The sequence below is a fragment of the Nerophis ophidion genome, linkage group LG15, assembly GCF_033978795.1.
Source record: "Nerophis ophidion isolate RoL-2023_Sa linkage group LG15, RoL_Noph_v1.0, whole genome shotgun sequence".
NCBI classification, from domain to species: Eukaryota; Metazoa; Chordata; class Actinopteri; order Syngnathiformes; family Syngnathidae; genus Nerophis; species Nerophis ophidion.
This window is the reverse complement of record NC_084625.1, coordinates 46,462,890-46,479,907: the sequence shown is the minus strand read 5'-3', so window position 1 is coordinate 46,479,907 and position 17,018 is coordinate 46,462,890. Positions and strand designations below refer to the sequence as shown.

The following is a 17,018-nucleotide window of genomic DNA, read 5'->3' as shown; positions in this document are numbered from 1 at the left end:
TTAGAAAACCAGGCACTAGGTGGAAAACTCCAGCTAACTCGCTATCTAAAAGTCTTTTGGAGTCGTAAGACCAAGAACTCGTCGAAGAACTATAGCTAGCTAGCTAAAAGTCATTTAGAGTTAGAAAACCAGGCACTAGGTGAAAAACTCTAGCTAACTCGCTCTCTAAAAGTCTTTTGGAGTCGTATGACCAGTAACTCAGCGGAAAACTATAGCTAGCTAGCTAAAAGTCATTTAGAGTTAGAAAACCAGGCACTAGGTAGAAAACTCTAGCTAACTCGCTGTCTAAAAGTCTTTTGGAGTCGTAAGACCAGGAACTCGGCGGAGAACTATAACTAACTAGCTAAAAGTCATTTGGAGTCAGAAGACTTGAAGCTAAGTGAATAAATCTGGTTAGCTAGCTTGCTAAAATCATTTGTAATCAGAAGACTACAAGCTCGGTGAATAAGGCTAGTTAGTTTACTGGCTTAAAGTAATTTTTAGTTAGAAAACCAGGAAATGGACGGAAAATACTAGCTAGTTAACCAAAAGTCATTTGGAGTAAGAAGACCAGGAACTAGGTGGAAAACTCTAGCTAGCTAGCTAAACGTCATTTGGAGTCAGAAGACTAGAAACTCGGTGAATAACGCTTGTTAGCTAACTGGCTAAAAGTAATTTGGAGTTAGAAGACCAGGAACTCCGCGGAAAACTCTAGCTAGCTACTTAAAAGTCTTTTGGAGTCGTATGACTAGGAACTCGGTGGCGAACTATAGTTAGCTAGCTAAAAGTCATTTAGAGTTAGAAAACCAGGCACTAGGTGGAAAACTCTAGATAACTCGCTCTCCCAAAGTCTTTTGGAGTTAGAAGACCAAGAACTTGGCGGAGAACTCTAGCTAGCTATCTTAAAGTCTTTTAGAGTTAGAAAACCAGGCACTATGGGGAAAAGTCTAGCTAACTCGCTATCTAAAAGTCTTTTGGAGTAGTAAGACCAGGAACTCGTCGGAAAACTATAGCTAGCTAGCTAAAAGTCATTTGGAGTTAGAAAATTCTAGCTAGCTAGCTAAAAGTCAATTGGAGTTAGAAGACCAGGAACTCGGCGGAGAACTCTAGCGAGCTTAGAGTTAGAAAACCAGGCACTAGGTGGAAAACTCTAGCTATCTCGCTATCTAAAAGTCTTTTGGAGTCGTAAGACCAGGAACTCGTCGGAAAACTATAGCTAGCTAGCTAAAAGTCATTTGGAGTTGGAAAATTCTAACTAGCTAGCTAAAAGTCAATTGGAGTTAGAAGACCAGGAACTCGACGGAGAACTCTAGCTAGCTAGCTAAAAGTCATTTAGAGTTAGAAAACCAGGCACTAGGTGGAAAACTCCAGCTAACTCGCTATCTATCTCGTCGGAGACCTATAGCTAGCTGGCTATAAGTCATTTGGAGTCAGAAGACTAGAAGCTCGATGAATATCGCTAGTTAGCTAACTGGCTTAAAGTCATTTTGAGTTAGAAAACCAGGAACTAGGCGGAAAAATACTAGCTAGCTAGCTAAAAGTCATTTGGAGTTAGAAGACCAGGAACTCGGCGGAAAACTCTGGCTAGCTAGCTAAAAGTAATTTGGAGTTAGAAGACCAGGAACTAGGTGGAAAACTCTAGCTAACTCGCTTTTTAAGTCTTTTGGAGTCGTAAGACCAGGAAATCGTCAGAGAACTATAGCTAGCTAGCTAAAAGTCATTTGGAGTTGGAAAATTCTAGCTAGCTAGCTAAAAGTCAATTGGAGTTAGAAGACCAGGAACTCGGCGGAGAACTCTAGCTAGCTAGCTAAAAGTAATTTAGAGTTAGAAAACCAGGCACTAGGTGGAGAACTCTAGCTAACTCGCTACCTAAAAGTCTTTTGGAGTCGTAAGACCAGGAACTCGGCGGAGAACTATAACTAACTAGCTAAAAGTCATTTGGAGTCAGAAGACTTGAAGCTAAGTGAATAAATCTGGTTAGCTAGCTTGCTAAAATCATTTGTAATCAGAAGACTACAAGCTCGGTGAATAAGGCTAGTTAGCTTACTGGCTTAAAGTAATTTTTAGTTAGAAAACCAGGAAATGGGGGGAAAATACTAGCTAGTTAACTAAAAGTCATTTGGAGTTAGAAGACCAGGCACTAGATGGAAAACTCCAGCTAACTAGCTACCTAAAAGTATTTTGGAGTCGTAAGACCAGGAACTCGGCGGAGAACTCTAGCTAGCTAGCTAAAAGTCATTTGGAGTTAGAAAACCAGGCACTAGGTGGAAAACTCTAGCTAACTCGCTATCTAAAAGTCTTTTGGAGTCGTAAGACCAGTAACTCGGCAAAGAACTATAGCTAGCTAGCTAAAAGTAATTTAGAGTTGGAAAATTCTAGCTAGCTAGCTAAAAGTCAATTGGAGTTAAAAGACCAGGAACTCGGCGGAGAACTCTAGCTAGCTAGCTAAAAGTAATTTGGAGTTAGAAAACCAGGCACTAGGTGGAAAACTCTAGCTAACTCGCTATCTAAAAGTCTTTTGGAATCGTATGACCAGAAACTCGGCGTAGAACTATAGCTAGCTGGCTATAAGTCATTTGGAGTCAGAAGACTAGAAGCTCGATGAATATCGCTAGTTAGCTAACTGGCTTAAAGTCATTTAGAGTTAGAAAACCAGGAACTAGGCGGAAAATACTAGCTAGCTAACTAAAAGTCATTTGGAGTAAGAAGACCAGGAACTCGGCGGAAAACTCTGGCTAGCTAGCTAAAAGTAATTTGGAGTTAGAAGACCAGGAACTAAGTGGAAAACTCTAGCTAACTCGCTTTTTAAGTCTTTTGGAGTCGTAAGACCAGGAACTCGTCAGAGAACTATAGCTAGCTAGCTAAAAGTCATTTGGAGTTAGAAGACCAGGAACTCGGCGGAGAACTCTAGCGAGCTAGCTAAAAGTAATTTGGAGTTAGAAAACCAGGCACTAGGTGGAAAACTCTAGCTAACTCGCTATCTAAAAGTCTTTTAGAGTCGTAAAACCAGGAACTCGGCGGAGAACTATAGCTAGCTAGCTAAAAGTCATTTGGAGTTAGAAGACTAGAAGCTCGGTGAATATCGCTAGTTAGCTAACTGGCTTAAAGTCATTTTGAGTTAAAAAACCAGGAACTAGGCGGAAAATACTAGCTAGCTAACTAAAAGTCATTTGGATTAAGAAAACTAGAAGCTAAGCGGATAACTCTAGCTAGCTAAACGTCGTTTGGAGTTAGAAGACCAGGAACTAGGTGGAAAACTCTAGCTAACTCGCTTTTTAAGTCTTTTGGAGTCGTAAGACCAGGAACTCGTCAGAGAACTATAGCTAGCTAGCTAAAAGTCATTTGGAGTTAGAAGACCAGGAACTCGGCGGAGAACTCTAGCGAGCTAGCTAAAAGTAATTTGGAGTTAGAAAACCAGGCACTAGGTGGAAAACTCTAGCTAACTCGCTATCTAAAAGTCTTTTAGAGTCGTAAAACCAGGAACTCGGCGGAGAACTATAGCTAGCTAGCTAAAAGTCATTTGGAGTTAGAAGACTAGAAGCTCGGTGAATATCGCTAGTTAGCTAACTGGCTTAAAGTCATTTTGAGTTAAAAAACCAGGAACTAGGCGGAAAATACTAGCTAGCTAACTAAAAGTCATTTGGATTAAGAAAACTAGAAGCTAAGCGGATAACTCTAGCTAGCTAAACGTCGTTTGGAGTTAGAAGACCAGGAACTAGGTGGAAAACTCTAGCTAACTCGCTTTTTAAGTCTTTTGGAGTCGTAAGACCAGGAACTCGTCAGAGAACTATAGCTAGCTAGCTAAAAGTCATTTGGAGTTAGAAGACCAGGAACTCGATGGAGAAGTCTAGCAAGCTAGCTAAAAGTAATTTAAAGTTAGAAAACCAGGCACTAGGTGGAACACTCCAGCTAACTAGCTACCTAAAAGTATTTTGGAGTCGTAAGACCAGGAACTCGGCGGAGAACTGGCTAAAAGTCATTTGGAGTCAGAAAACTAGAAGCTAAGTGAAGAACTCTGGCTAGCTAGCTGGCTAAAACTCATTTGGAGTCAGAAGACTAGAAGCTCGGTGAATAAAGCTAGTTAGCTTACTGGCTTAAAGTAACTTTTAATTAGAAAACCAGGAACTGGGCGGAAAATACTAGCTAGTTAACTAAAAGTCATTTGGAGTCAGAAGACCAGGAACTAGGTGGAAAACTCTAGCTAGCTAGCTGAACGTCATTTGGAGTCAGAAGACTAGAAACTCGGTGAATAACGCTTGTTAGCTAACTGGCCAAAAGTAATTTGGAGTTCGAAGACCAGGAACTCAGCGGAAAACTCTAGCTAGCTAGCTAAAAGTCATTTGGAGTTAGAAGACCAGGAACTCGGCGGAGAACTCTCGCTAGCTAGCTAAAAGTCATTTGGAGTTAGAAAACCAGGCACTAGGTGGAAAACTCTAGCTAACTCGCTCTCTAAAAGTCTTTTGGAGTCGTATGACCAGGAACTCGACGGAGAACTATAGCTAGCTAGCTAAAAGTCATTTGGAGTCAGAAGACTTGAAGCTAAGTGAATAAATCTGGTTAGCTAGCTTGCTAAAATCATTTGTAATCAGAAAACTACAAGCTCGGTGAATAAGGCTAGTTAGCTTACTGTTTTAAAGTAATTTTGAGTTAGAAAACCAGGAACTAGGCGGAAAATACTAGCTAGCTAACTAAAAGTCATTTGGAGTAAGCAGACTAGAAGCTAGGCGGATAACTCTAGCTAGCTAAATGTCGTTTGGAGTCAGAAGACTAGAAACTTGGTGAATAACGCTCGTTAGCTAACTGCCTAAAATTAATTTGGAGTTAGAAGACCAGGAACTCAGCGGAAAACTCTAGCTAGCTAGCTAAAATTCATTTGGAGTTAGAAGACCAGGAACTCGGCGGAGAACTCTGGCTAGCTAACTAAAAGTAATTTGGAGTTAGAAGACCAGGAACTAGGTGGAAAACTCTAGCTAACTCGCTTTTTAAGTCTTTTGGAGTCATAAGACCAGGAACTCGTCAGAGAACTATAGCTAGCTAGCTAAAAGTCATTTGGAGTTAGAAGACCAGGAACTCGGCGGAGAACTCCAGTGAGCTAGCTAAAAGTCATTTAGAGTTAGAAAACCAGGCACTAGGTGGAAAACTCTATCTAACTCGCTATCTAAAAGTCTTTTGGAGTCGTAAGACCAGTAACTCGGCAAAGAACTATAGCTAGCTAGCTAAAAGTCATTTGGAGTTGGAAAATTCTAGCTAGCTAGCTAAACGTCATTTGGAGTCAAAAGACTAGAAACTCGGTGAATAACGCTTGTTAGCTAACTGGCTAAAAGTAATTTGGAGTTAGAAGACCAGGAACTCGGCGGAAAACTCTAGCTAGCTAGCTAAAAGTCATTTGGAGTTAGAAGACCAGGAACTCGGCGGAGAACTCTAGCTAGCTAGCTAAAAGTCATTTGGAGTTAGAAGACCAGGAACTTGGCGGAGAACTCTAGCTAGCTAGCTAAAAGTAATTTGGAGTTAGAAGACCAGGAACTCGGCGGAGAACTCCAGCGAGCTAGCTAAAAGTCATTTAGAGTTAGAAAACCAGGCACTAGGTGGAAAACTCTATCTAACTCGCTATCTAAAAGTCTTTTGGAGTCGTAAGACCAGTAACTCGGCAAAGAACTATAGCTAGCTAACTAAAAGTCATTTGGAGTTGGAAAATTCTAGCTAGCTAGCTAAACGTCATTTGGAGTCAAAAGACTAGAAACTCGGTGAATAACGCTTGTTAGCTAACTGGCTAAAAGTAATTTGGAGTTAGAAGACCAGGAACTCGGCGGAAAACTCTAGCTAGCTAGCTAAAAGTCATTTGGAGTTAGAAGACCAGGAACTCGGCGGAAAACTCTAGCTAGCTAGCTAAAAGTCATTTGGAGTTAGAAGACCAGGAACTCGGCGGAGAACTCTAGCTAGCTAGCTAAAAGTCATTTGGAGTTAGAAGACCAGGAACTCGGCGGAGAACTCTGGCTAACTCGCTTTTTAAATCTTTTGGAGTCGTAAGACCAGGAACTCGGCAGAGAACTATTGCTAGCTAGCTAAAAGTCATTTGGAGTTAGAAGACCAGGAACTCGGCGGAAAACTCTAGCTAGCTAGCTAAAAGTCATTTGGAGTTAGAAGACCAGGAACTCGGCGGAGAACTCTAGCTAGCTAGCTAAAAGTCATTTGGAGTTAGAAGACCAGGAACTCGGCGGAGAACTCTGGCTAACTCGCTTTTTAAATCTTTTGGAGTCGTAAGACCAGGAACTCGGCAGAGAACTATTGCTAGCTAGCTAAAAGTCATTTGGAGTTAGAAGACCAGGAACTCGGCGGAAAACTCTAGCTAGCTAGCTAAAAGTCATTTGGAGTTAGAAGACCAGGAACTCGGCGGAGAACTCTAGCTAGCTAGCTAAAAGTCATTTGGAGTTAGAAGACCAGGAACTCGGCGGAGAACTATTGCTAGCTAGCTAAAAGTCATTTGGAGTTAGAAGACCAGGCACTACGTGGAAAACTCTAGCTAACTCGCTTTTTAAATCTTTTGGAGTCGTAAGACCAGGAACTCGGCAGAGAACTATTGCTAGCTAGCTAAAAGTCATTTGGAGTTAGAAGACCAGGCACTACGTGGAAAACTCTAGCTAACTCGCTTTTTAAGTCTTTTGGAGTCGTAAGACCAGGAACTCGTCGAAGAACTATAGCTAGCTAGCTAAAAGTCATTTGAGTTGGAAAGTTCTAGCTCGCTAGCTAAAAGTCAATTGGAGTTAGAAGACCAGGAACTTGGCGGAGAACTCTAGCTAGCTAGCTAAAAGTCATTTGGAGTTAGAAGACCAGGAACTCGGCGGAGAACTCTGGCTAACTCGCTTTTTAAATCTTTTGGAGTCGTAAGACCAGGAACTCGGCAGAGAACTATAGCTAGCTAGCTAAAAGTCATTTGGAGTTAGAAGACCAGGCACTACGTGGAAAACTCTAGCTAACTCGCTTTTTAAGTCTTTTGGAGTCGTAAGACCAGGAACTCGTCGAAGAACTATAGCTAGCTAGCTAAAAGTCATTTGAGTTGGAAAGTTCTAGCTCGCTAGCTAAAAGTCAATTGGAGTTAGAAGACCAGGAACAAGGAGGTAATTATTTACATTAATTAGGTGTAATTATGTTGTTACTTCAATCAATTTTTAGGGAAACTGTAAATAAATACTTTGTAAAAGTCATCTTCACAACACTGCTAGTAATTGCTGAGCACCGTCTCGGTCCAAAGCGGCATCTCATGATTCATGAAGAACTTGGCGCAGCTTCGGCTCATCCGCACGGCGGTGGACTTTCTTCTTGGTTCCAAAAAATGTACAGCAGAAAGTCGTGCGTGCAGCAGCGAGGAAGTCAGGGGCGTAATTATGGGGAGCAGCCCCGCAAAGAGAGCGCCGTGCCGCCCATCTTGGTGCCGTTTACTGCAGGGGGATGAAAGCCACACGTGAGGCCGGCCCAATAACGGCAACAAGCTTGGTTTTAATGCCATTTAATCCATTAAATATGACTTACAAAAAGTAATGTGTTCATTTACACTGGGAAACATTCATGTATGTACACAGCTCCCTGCTACACCGGGGCTTGATATGTTCTCATTTAGGAGGAAGTCCTCGTCTCACGCACGACTCCATCCCAATTGTTTTGGATAAAATCAATAAAAACCAGCGATGGGAGCCAAGCCCCGAAACGGCGTACCAAAACATAAACAAACGGCACGATTACGTCATCACTTCATCAGGTAGTCACTGATTGGTAGACAAACGTTCAATGGCACAATGACACACCCTCTGGTCGACTCCAGCCTCCGTTCGAGCACACCTCCCGGGTTTCTGGCGTAGATCCTCGCACACCCCCTAGCCTTCATCCTAGCACACATTGTACCGGTTAAACCTGAATCCTAGCACACCTCCTAGCGTTTTTGATTGGATCCTAGCAAACATCCTCGTTTTCTAGCGTAGATCTTCGCATACCTCCTAGCTTTCTAGCCTAGATCCTATAGCATACCTCCCAGCTTTCTGACTTAGATCCTAGCACACCTCCTAGATATCTAGCTTAGATCCTAACAAACATTCTCGTTTCTAGCTTAGATCCTCGCACACCCCCTAGCCTCCATCCTAGCACACATTGTACCGGTTAAACCTGGATCCTAGCACACCTCCCAGCGTTCTTGATTGGATCCTAGCAAACATCCTCGTTTTCTACCGTAGATCTTCGCATACCTCCTACATGTCTAGCCTAGATTCTATAGCTTAACTCCCAGCTTTCTGGCTTGGATCCTAGCACACCTCCAAGCCTACTAGCTTAGCTCCTAGCAAACATCCTTGTTTGCTAGCGTAGATCTTTGCATACCTCCAAGCTTGCTAGCCTAGATCCTATAGCATACCTCCCAGCTTTCTGACTTAGATCCTAGCACACCTCCTAGTTATCTAGCTTAGATCCTAACAAACATTCTCGTTTCTAGCTTAGATCCTCGCACACCCCCTAGCCTCCATCCTAGCACACATTGTACCGGTTAAACCTGGATCCTAGCACACCTCCTAGCGTTCTTGATTGGATCCTAGCAAACATCCTCGTTTTCTAATGTAGATCTTCGCATACCTCCTACATGTCTAGCCTAGATTCTATAGCTTAACTCCCAGCTTTCTGGCTTGGATCCTAGCACACCTCCAAGCCTACTAGCTTAGCTCCTAGCAAACATCCTTGTTTGCTAGCGTAGATCTTTGCATACCTCCAAGCTTGCTAGCCTAGATCCTATAGCATACCTCCCAGCTTTCTGACTTAGATCCTAGCACACCTCCTAGTTATCTAGCTTAGATCCTAACAAACATTCTCGTTTCTAGTTTAGATCCTCGCACACCCCCTAGCCTCCATCCTAGCACACATTGTACCGGTTAAGCCTGGATCCTAGCACACCTCCTAGCGTTCTTGATTAGATCCTAGCAAACATCCTCGTTTTCTAGCGTAGATCTTCGCATACCTCCTACATGTCTAGCCTAGATTCTATAGCTTAACTCCCAGCTTTCTGGCTTAGATCCTAGCACACCTCCTAGCCTACTAGCTTAGCTCCTTCAAACATGCTAGCGTAGATCTTTGCATACCTCCTAGCTTTCTAGCCTAGATCCTATAGCATACCTCCCAGCTCACTAACTTAGACCCTAGCACACCTCCTAGCTATCCAGCTTGGATCCTAACAAACATTCTCGTTTCTAGCTTAGAGACTCGCACAACTCCTAGCTTTCTAGCTTAGATTCTATAGCATACCTCCCAGCTTTCTAACTTAGATCCTAGCACACCTCCTAGTTATCTAGCTTAGATCCTAACAAACATTCTCATTTCTAGCTTAGATCCTCGCACAACTCCTAGTTTAGATCCTCGCACAACTCCTAGCTTTCTACCGTAGATCCTTGCACACCCCCTAGCCTCCATCCTAGCACACATTGTACCGGTTAAGCCTGGATCCTAGCACACCTCCTAGCGTCCTTGATTGGATCCTAGCAAACATCCTCGTTTTCTAGTGTAGATCTTCGCATACCTCCTACATGTCTAGCCTAGATTCTATAGCTTAACTCCCAGCTTTCTGGCTTAGATCCTAGCACACCTCCTAGCCTACTAGCTTAGCTCCTTCAAACATGCTAGCGTAGATCTTTGCATACCTCCTAGCTTTCTAGTCTAGATCCTATAGCATACCGCCCAGCTTTCTAACTTAGATCCTAGCACACCTCCTAGCTATCGAGCTTAGATCCTAACAAACATTCTCGTTTCTACCTTAGATCCTCGCACAACTCCTAGCTTAGATCCTCGCACAACTCCTAGTTTAGATCCTCGCACAACTCCTAGCTTTCTAGCTTAGGTCCTATAGCATACCTCCCAGCTTTCTAACTTAGATCATAGCACACCTCCTAGCTATCGAGCTTAGATCCTAACAAACATTCTCGTTTCTATCTTAGATCCTCGCACAACTCCTAGCTTAGATCCTCGCACAACTCCTAGCTTTCTAGTTTAGATCCTATAGCATACCTCCCAGCTTTCTTGTTTAGATCCTAGCACACCTCCTTGCTTTCTAGTGTAGATCCTCGCACACCCACGAGCCTCGATTTTAGCACACATTTTGGCAGTTTAGCTTGGATCCTAGAAAACGTAGATCTTCGCATACCTCCCAGCTTTCTAGCTTAGATCCTAGCACCCCTCCTAGCTATCTAGCTTAGATCCCAGCAAACATTCTCGTTTTGTAGCGTAGATCTTTGCATACCTCCTAACTTTCTAGCCTAGGTCCTATAGCATACCTCCAAACTTTCTAACTATGGTCCTAGCACACCTCCTAGTTATCTAGCTTAGATCCTAACAAACATTCTCGTTTCTAGCTTAGCTCCTCGCACAACTCCTAGCTTAGATCGTCGCACAACTCCTAGCTTTCTAGCGTAGATCCTTGCACACCCCCTGGCCTCCATCCTAGCACACATTGTACCGGTTAAACCTGGATCCTAGCAAACATACTAGCGTTCTTGATTAGATCCTAGCAAACATCCTCGTTTTCTGGCGTAGATCCTCGCACACCCCCTAGCCTCCATCCTAGCACACATTGTACCGGTTAAACCTGGATCCTAGCACACCTCCTAGCGTTTTTGATTGGATCCTAGCAAACATCCTTGTTTTCTAGCGTAGATCTTCGCATACCTCCTAGATGTCTAGCCTAGATTCTATAGCTTAACTCCCAGCTTTCTGGCTTGGATCCAAGCACACCTCCTAGCCTACTAGCTTAGCTCCAAGCAAACATCCTTGTTTGATAGCGTAGATCTTCGCATACCTCCTAGCTTTCTAGCCTAGATCCTATAGCATACCTCCCAGCTTTCTAACTTAGATCCTAGCACACCTCCTAGCTATCGAGCTTAGATCCTAACAAACATTCTCGTTTCTAGCTTAGATACTCGCACAACTCCTAGCTTAGATCCACACACAACTCCTAGCTTTCTAGCTTAGATCCTATAGCATACCTCCCAGCTTTCTAGCTTAGATCATAGCACACCTCCTAGCTATCAAGCTTAGATCCTAACAAACATTCTCGTTTCTAGCTTAGATCCTCGCACAACTCCTAGCTTAGATCCTCGCACAACTCCAATTTCCTATCTTAGATCCTAGCACGCCTCCTTGCTTTCCCTTGCTTTCTAGTGTAGATCCTCGCACACCCACTAGCCTCGATTTTAGCACACATTTTGACAGTTTAGCCTGGATCCTATCACACCTCCTAGCTTTCTAACTTAAATCCTCTAGCATACCTCATATATTTCTAGTTTAGATCCTGGCAAACCTCTTTGCTTTCTAGCTTAGATCGTAGCAAACCTCCTACCTTTCTAGGGTAGAGCCTAGCACTCCTCCTAGCCTTCTAGCTTAGATCCTACGGCATACCTGCTAGCTTTCTAGCTTAGATCCTAGCACACCTCCTAGCTTTCTAGCTTAGATCCTAGCAAACATTCTCGTTTTCTTGCGTAGATCCTCGCACAACTCCTAGCTTTCTAGCTTAGCTCTTAGCAAACATCCTTGTTTGCTAGCGTAGATCTTCGCATACCTACTAGCTTTCTAGCCTGGATCCTAGCTCACCTCCTAGCCAACTAGCTTAGGTCCTAGCAAACATTCTCGTTTTCTAGCGTAGACCCTCGCACAACTCCTAGCTTTCTAGCCTAGATCCTATTGCATACCTCCCAGCTTTCTAGCCTAGATCCTAGCACACCTCCTTGCTTTTTAGCTTGGATCCTAGCACACCTCCCAGCTTTCTAACGCAGATCTTATCACAACTCCGAGCTTTCTAGCGTAAATATAGCATACCTCCTACCTTTCTAGCTTAGGACCCAGCAAACCTTCTTGCTTTCTAGCTTAGACCCGAGCACACCTTCTAGCTCGTAGATCCTAGCACAACCCTGAGCTTTCCAGCTTTAATCCTAGCAAATCTCCCTTCCTTTTACCTTAGATCCTATGGCATACCTGCTAGCTTTATAGCTTGGATCCTAGCAAACCTCCTTGCTTTCTAGCTTGGATCCTAGCACACCTCCCAGCTTTCTAGCGCAGATCCTATCACAACTCCGAGCTTTCTAGCTTAGATCCCCCAGCATACCTCCTACCTTTCTAGCTTGGATCCTATGGCATACCTGCTAGCTTTCTAGCTTAGATCCTAGAAAACCTCCTTGCTTTCTAGCTTAGATCCTAGCACACCTCCTAGCACACAGTTCCTATCACAACTCTGAGCTTTCTAGCTTAGGTCCTATTGTATACCTCCCAGCTTTCTAGCGCAGATCCTATCACAACGCCGAGCTTTCTAGCTTAGATCCCATAGCATATCTCCTACCTTTCTAGCTTAGATCCTATGGCATACCTACTAGCTTTCTAGCTTAGATCCTAGAAAACCTCCTTGATTTCTAGCTTAGATCCTAGCACACATCCCAGCTTTCTAGCGCAGATCCTATCACAACTCCGAGCTTTCTAGCTTAGCTCCCATAGCATACCTCCTACCTTTCTAGCTTAGATCCTATGGCATACCTGCTAGCTTTCTAGCTTAGATCCTAGGAAACCTCCTTGCTTTTCTAGCTTAGATCCTAGCACACCTCCTAGCTTTCTAGCTTAGATCCTAGCAAACCTCCTTGCTTGTAGCTTAGATCCTAGCAAACCTTCTTGCTTTTTAGCTTAGATCCTAGCACACCTCCTAGCTCTTAGCTCAGATAATATAGCATACCTCCTACCTTTCTAGCTTAGAACCCAGCAAACCTCCTAGCTTTCTAACTTAGATAATATAGCATACCTCCTACCTTTCTAGCTTAGACCCTAGCACACCTTCTAGCTTTCTAGCGTAGTACCTAGCAAATCTCCTTGCCTTTTAGCTTAGATCCTATGGCATGCTTTCTAGCTTAGATCCCAGCAAACCTCCTTGCTTTCTTGCTTAGATCCTAGCACACCTCCTAGCTTTCTAGCACAGATCCTATCACAACTCTTAGCTTCCTAGCGCAGGTCCTATAGCATACCTCTTACTTTTCTAGCTTAGATCCCAGAAAATCTCCTTGCATTCTAGTTTAGATCCTATGGCATACCTGCTAGCTTTGTAGCTTAGATCCTAGCAACAGACTTTGCTTTCTAGCGTAGATCCTAGCACACCTCCAAGCTTTTTAGCGTAGCTCCTAGCACAATTCCGATCTTTCTAGCTTAGATCCTATGGCATACCTCCTTGCTTTCTAGCTTAGATCTTATGGCAAACCTCCTTGCTTTCTAGCTTAGATCTTAGCACACCTCTTAGCGTGCTAGCTTAGATCTTAGCACACCACCTAGCTTTCGAGCTTAGATCCTAGCAAACCTCCTTGCCTTCTAGCTTAGATCCTATGGCATACCTGCTAGCTTTCTAGCTTGGATCCTAGAAAACCTCCTTGCTTTCTAGCTTAGATCCTAGCACACCTCCTAGCACACAGTTCCTATCACAACTCCGAGCTTTCTAGCTTAGATCCTACAGTATACCTCCCATCTTTCTAGCCTAGATCGTAGCAAACCTCCTCGATCCCCGCACAACCCCGAGCCTCCATCCTAGCACACATTTTGAACATTTCAGCCGGGATCCTAGCACAACCTACACCTACAAAACAGATCAGTCGGCAGAATTTCACTAACGATATATGTTTTTGTTTCACACCCGATTACTGGCAATTGAACAACAGCGCCATTCTTGTTTTCACGGCAAGAATCCGGCGACCCATCCGTCAATTTTTGTTTACCTTTAAATTTTGTTTTTACAGTGTGTTACTGGAACTAAAAAAAAAAACAGACACTATTGTTATTTTTACTGTAGAACTCTGCCGACTGAGCTGCTAGTTTATTTTTTTTGTTGCACCATAAATCTTGGGTAGCCTGGATCTAGCACACCTTGTAGTTCCACAGCAAAAATGGCCGCATTTTTTGGCTATTTCTCGTCATTTTGACGCACACGCACACACACACACACACACACACACACACACACACACACACATACACACACACACACTCGTCCCCTGAGAGCGCTGTTGTGCTCGACAGTTGGGAGTTAAGGCTGGAACAAAACAAAAGTACAACACAGTCAACGGGCCTCAGTATCTGTCTGTAAACACTTCATAAATAAACAATAAATACAAAAGTTAAAAAGTCACTGTGCGCTCGGTGAGGAGACAAATACAAAAAAATACGAAATAAGAAAAAACAAAACGTGTTTTTGTGAGACCTTTAGCGGAGTTAGTGCACAGTGAGGAGTCTCTGGCCCGTCATCTCGTCCCACAGCGCAGTCGAGAAAAACTAATCCGAAGAAATCAAACCATTAAAAGTTTAAAAATAAACCCCTTAAAAGTTTAAATCACTCGTACGCTGGACACAACATTAGGAACACTCGACCAAAGCCAACACATTGCTAACATTAGCATGCTAATGTAGCTACTTGTAAATTACTCGGTGCGAACCTAAAATGGTGGATTTTGTTACTTGGCGCCATCTTGTATGTGTGCTAACTCTTCGTTGAACCAAAAATTTTTAATCAGTAAATAATTTTTATCAGTATCATTGTAACATTAGCGTGCTAATGTTAGCTACTTGTAAATTACTCGGTGTGAAGTTAAAATGGTGAATTTCGTTACTTGGCGCCATGTTATATGTGTGCTAACTCTTCGTTGAACCAATAATTATTAATCGGTAAATAATTTTTAGCTTTATCATTGTAACATTAGCATGCTAATGTTTGCTACTTGTAAATTACTCGGTGTGAACTTAAAATGGTGGATTTCGTTACTTGGCGCCATCTTGTATGTGTGCTAACTCTTCGTTGAACCAATAATTATTAATCGGTAAATAATTTTTAGCTTTATCATTGTAACATTAGCATGCTAATGTTTGCTACTTGTAAATTACTCGGTGTGAACTTAAAATGGTGGATTTCGTTACTTGGCGCCATCTTGTATGTGTGCTAACTCTTCGTTGAACCAATAATTATTAATCGGTAAATCATTTTTAGCTCTATCATTGTAACATTAGCATGCTAATGTTTGCTACTTGTAAATTACTCGGTGTGCACTTAAAATGGTGGATTTTGTTACTTGGCGCCATCTTGTATGTGTGCTAACTCTTCGTTGAAACCAAAAATTTTTAATCAGTAAATAATTTTTATCAGTATCATTGTAACATTAGCGTGCTAATGTTAGCTACTTGTAAATTACTCGGTGCGAACCTAAAATGGTGAATTTCGTTACTTGGCGCCATGTTGTATGTGTGCTAACTCTTCGTCGAACCAATAAGTATTAATCGGCAAATAATTTTTATCAGTATCATTGTAACATTAGCATGCTAATGTTAGCTACTTGTAAATTACTCGGTGTGAACCTAAAATGGTGGATTTCGTTACTTGGCGCCATCATGTATGTGTGCTAACTCTTCGTTGAACCAATAATTATTAATCGGCAAATCATTCTTATCAGTATCATTGTAACATTAGCATGCTAATGTTAGCTACTTGTAAATTACTCGGTGTGAACTTAAAATGGTGGATTTCGTTACTTGGCGCCATCTTGTATGTGTGCTAACTCTTCATTGAACCAATCATTTTTAATCGGTAAATCATCTTTATCATTATCATTGTAACATTAGCATTGTAATGTTAGCTACTTGTAAATTACTCGGTGTGAACCTAAAATGGAGAATTTTGTTACCTGGCGCCATCTTGTATGTGTGCTAACTCTTTGTTGAACCAATAGTTTTTAATCAGTAAATCATTTTTATCAGTATCATTGTAAAATTAGCATGCTAATGTTAGCTACTTGTAAATTACTCAGTGTGAACTTAAAATGGTGGATTTTGTTACTTGGCGCCACCATGTATGTGTGCTAACTCTTCCCATTCTGACGTTAGCATGTTTAAGCGAGCATTTTAGCTGATTTTGAAAGTACGAACCAACAAATCATGGATTTTGGTACATTAGTTTGCTGATTCTTCTCATGTCAGCATGTTTATGCGAGCAGTTTAGCTGATTTTGAACATACGAAGTTACAAATCATGGATTTTTGGTACGCTAATTTGCCGATTCTTCTCATGTTAGCATGCTAACGTAATCATACTGAAGTTTTATGCTAGCATTTTAGCAAATTTTGTTCATATAAACCTAAGAATTTACTGCTTTGTATGCTGTTCCCAAGTAAACGTTATATGCTAGCATTTAAGCTAACAACTTGATTTGTCAACCTCCTTTTAGCCGCGTGCTAACTAAGACAGCTTATAAACCTAAAAATCAATTGTTTACAGGATAAAATGCTGAATTAAACCCTCTCTCCTTTGGCGTGTATATTTATTGTTCTCTTTTACTTGAAGCCTGTGTGCATTCACGGCCTCACAGACCATGGGAAATTATACAACTCTTTTTTTAATGATGTAAACTTTTCTCACTCTAGGGATTAAAAAAAAAAACATTTTTTAAATCTGACGGCGCCACAAGAAGGAGGCGGAACTCGTGGGGGTGTACCTAATGGTGTGTCCCGGCCCGAGCAGGTGAGTTGGATTGAACGTTTGACAGGAAGTACTTCAAAATGAACGCAAGTCATTTCAAGACCACGACGAACCAGCACACACACACTTGTCACGTTCTCACACACACACGTACGTTATGGGTGTGTTTAAGGAGAAGGGGGCGGGGCCAGGGGGCGGGGTGCTACATCATAGCTGTAGGTAAATAAATAAATAAATAATATACATCTTAATGGCCGCCGCTGCTGCCGCCGCCGCCGCCATCCGGCACGTCAACGTGTAGGCGCGTGCGCCTCATAGTCGCGTCTGCGCCTCGGGGATGTAAATCTCGATGCTGTCGGCGCTCTCCGTGGCCGAGCTCTGCCGCACGGAGGCGGCCCGCTTGGCGGCCAGCAGGCGCTTGCGGGCCTCCAGGCGCTGGCGCTCGGAGCTCTCCAGGGAGCGGTCTCTGGCCAGGGGGGCGTGGCCCTTCCGGGGCCTCTTTGGCACAGATGGGGGCGCCCGTCTCTCCTGGACAG

At 42.8% G+C, this 17,018-nt stretch overlaps 1 protein-coding gene across 1 annotated transcript in view; it reads right to left on the bottom strand.

Annotated features, from left to right (window-relative positions):
* Positions 1–7,467: 7,467 nt before the first annotated feature.
* Positions 7,468–17,018, bottom strand: part of dlgap1b (discs, large (Drosophila) homolog-associated protein 1b) — a 280,337-nt gene continuing 270,786 nt past the window's right edge. Inside the window, exon 12 of the mRNA XM_061922258.1 lies at positions 7,468–17,010. Within this exon, the coding sequence (XP_061778242.1) occupies positions 16,795–17,010 (216 nt within the window). The 3' untranslated portion in view covers positions 7,468–16,794. The remainder of the gene's footprint in view (positions 17,011–17,018) is intronic.